Source organism: Halyomorpha halys, unplaced genomic scaffold, assembly GCF_000696795.3.
Source record: "Halyomorpha halys isolate HHAL.00 unplaced genomic scaffold, Hhal_1.1 Scaffold351.1, whole genome shotgun sequence".
Classification (NCBI taxonomy): Eukaryota; Metazoa; Arthropoda; class Insecta; order Hemiptera; family Pentatomidae; genus Halyomorpha; species Halyomorpha halys.
The window spans coordinates 251675-254967 of NW_027109375.1; the positions used below are offsets into that span (position 1 = coordinate 251675).

At 30.4% G+C, this 3293-nt stretch overlaps 1 protein-coding gene across 1 annotated transcript in view; it reads right to left on the minus strand.

Moving 5' to 3' along the window:
* Nucleotides 1–3293, minus strand: part of RhoBTB (Rho-related BTB domain containing) — a 161069-nt gene that overhangs the window by 60054 nt on the left and 97722 nt on the right. Inside the window, exons 11-13 of the mRNA XM_067047563.1 lie at nucleotides 1894–2040; nucleotides 1768–1791; nucleotides 1490–1628 (exon numbers count right to left, since the gene is read on the minus strand). Of these exons, the coding sequence (XP_066903664.1) occupies nucleotides 1490–1628; nucleotides 1768–1791; nucleotides 1894–2040 (310 nt within the window). The remainder of the gene's footprint in view (nucleotides 1–1489; nucleotides 1629–1767; nucleotides 1792–1893; nucleotides 2041–3293) is intronic.

Genomic DNA, 3293 nt, shown 5'->3' on the forward strand with positions numbered 1-3293 from the left:
TTCACTTCTCCTTAGCACAGCCATCACTCTATATTTCTTACTACCTCTTTCCACTTAAATGTAAAATTTAATTTTTGTTCTAAATATTGTTAATAAGCTTTATTTAATTAAATATTATTATTACTATTGTGTATACACTGCTTACAAGAGCCAGGGCTTATTCCACCACAGCTAACTGATCTCCACGATCTCTTATTCTCTCTCTCTCTCCATCTTTCAATATTCAACCACCTTAGAACCTCCTCCACATCGTCCAGCCAACTGAACCAGTGATGCTTTTATATTTTCCATCCGGTTTCCCATATAGCATCTTCTTATGTACTCTTTGATCGGGCATCCTCTCTACATGTCCTATTCATTTTATTCGAACTTTTTTCACTAATGCCATGATGTAGGGTTCCCCAAACAGTTCCATCAGCTCCTCATTCCTTCTTCTCCAAATCCCATTCTCCAAGACTCCTTCCCATATCCTTCTCGATACTTTTCTTTCAGAGGAGTTGAGTGTCTGTTCTGCTTTTCTTGTCAAGGGCCATGTTTCACACCCATAGATTACCACTGGTCTTATGATGATTTTTAGATGACCACTTCTATTCTTTTAAAGAGAGCTCTAAACTTCAATACTTTTTGCAATGAAAATTAACATCTATTTCCTGCTAATATCTTGGATTTAACCAAATAGCAAGTTAAAAAAGTTTTATTAGTCAAAAGAAATTATGTCGAAAACAATAGGAGTACAAGAAGATGTAGTTTTCAAAATAAAACATTATTTCAAACAGTCAACTTGGCGACTCCATCTCGAAAGTTGGTAAAAAGGATGCTGTGTTTAGCAGAAAACAATAAAAGAGGAAGTAAACATCAGGAAAATAAGTGAAATTGTTATCATTGCAGGAAACTCGAAATAATGGGACTATAATTGATATTTGACGCTAATATCTTTGAATTTTTCAATCTTTAAAACAAGAGGCAATAGTGTCATTTTAGGTTCAAATCATCTGAAGACATTACCGAGAAGCGTTTTCTCTCTGGGCTTGGATCGTCGGATGAATGGTCATAAACGGGAAAAACTCTGTTGGTTTGGATGCCTTGCAGACTGGATACTGCTGAAAGTTGTGGATTCCTGTTCATCCTTTGCCTACATTTTAGAAGTAATAACATTTCATTTTATTGTGATGAATTATGGTTAGAATGTGCATCCCTTTGAAAAGCTATCATCAAGATATGAAGTCCACAATCATCAGTAGTGGTTAGCTTGCTAAATAACTATTGTGAAATTTAATTCCACTTCATGCCATTAATAATACTGAAATTTGTAATAATGTCTTGAATATTTATAATGTAATAAAAAATTTGTAAATAATGTCTTGGTTGTTAAGTGAGTGACTGAGATTAAGAGTCAACATTTTATAATATAGCCTCAATGATAGAACAAGAGTCACAAAAAGAATAAGAAAGACAAGTCATTGGTAGTTATAATACAATCCACACCTCTAAATATAGAAGCCAAGTTTTCTTACCTGCTTGTACCTTTGTTTCAGTTCTGGATTCAAAAATTCTTCATGCGATTGTAAATTAGAAACAAAAACCAAAAGCTCCGGCAGCTCCATGAATTCAGCCGCTTGTCTGATTTCCTGTAACAGAGACAATAATTTAAGTTTTTTTTCTTTCAATTAAGAACTTGATAATTATATTTAAGCTTCTAAGTTTTTCTAAACAATTTATTTAGCAAACTTTAAAACAGCATGTTCTAATACTGTCTATTATCATTACCAGTAATAATCCAACTGAAGAGTTCTGAAAAATAAAACAATAACGAAAAAGATATGTGTTTTAATTGTGTTTATTAAAATTGAAATTGTGTCTTGCTTTTAATAAGAAAACAAAATTAATATTTACCTGCAATTGAGTGAATTTTGGATCTATTGTACCGGTGTATAGGAACTGTAGACATTGCTGCATCGCCTGCGCAGTAACAAGTTTACTTAAAGTAATAACAGTCTGGACTGACGTAGTGATTTTCCCTTGAGGATCTAAGTCTTCACACTTTAATGGAAAATAAAATATTAGTTTAAATAAGAAACTAAAAATATTGTGGTTGATTATGAGTGATGTTATAAAAAAAAAAAAAAAAAATAGTATCTGAACCCATTTCAAATAATGCCAGTCATTTGATCACATCACAAAGAATAATGTTAAAGAAAATATTGAAATAAAAATGTAAATTGAAATTAAATAAATAAATAATAATTTAAATTTTGAAAAGAGAAAAATTGTAAAAAGACACTGAAATGAATAAAATTTTAAATTGATGTTGATGTAAACATAAAATGAACTTAAATTATAATTGGAATAATAATAATTTTAAAAATTCATACACTATAATGATTATTTAAAAAAAAAAAAAAAAAATATTTCCATGGAGTTGTATTTATAAAACCTAACAATTTTAATAATATGACTGTGGTGAAGAAGTAGAGAAAAAAATGCCAAAGGTAAAAAGTCCAAAAAATTACCAAAATGCCAAAAATATATTGTATTACCCTCTTTTTGTGTAAATAGTATATTTTTATATATAAAGGGTTTTTAATAAGTTTTTATTATATTTATCGTTTCAATATTGTTTATTTGCCTTTTTAAACCAAAAAGAAAGCTAACAAATTTTGTTCAGTCAAATATAGAGTGGAAAGAGCGTTATTTAAAATAATGATGGCGGGGTGTGTCTTGCCAAAGTTCGTTGAATTGCGGCCATGTTGAGCAGATTCAAATATTTTAAAAACATTATTTTAACTTCCCATCATAATTAAAATTATAATGCATTTAAGAAAAAATAGAAGTTAAGAATAAGTATTAAAGAAAATTATTCATAAAGGAAATCATAAGAAAAAACTCAAAACCGTAGTGCTACGATCGATGTTGAGAACGAACTCCTATAGAAGGGGAAGGAAGAGAGCTTGGTTTTTGGAACCAACCATTCATTGTTTCCTGGATGAGGAGGTCCTTTCATCTTTTGTATAGCTCAAAGGTGGATATCTGGAAAAAGAGGACATTGAAAAGTCACCCAAGAAGAATAAGGGACTCCTAATTTGGATTGCCAAACAACACACTTCGGTGGATGAGAAGTAAGTAAAAAACTGTCAGAGGACCAATGCTTTGTTTTTTTAGTGTTTGTTTACTGAAACATTGCCAACAGTCAATGTTAGTTTGTTGAGAAAATCATCAAAAGAAGATTCAATGAAATTGGTTAGTTTTGTTCTACCTAGGATTAAATACATTTGTAAAAGAGATATTAATTTAAT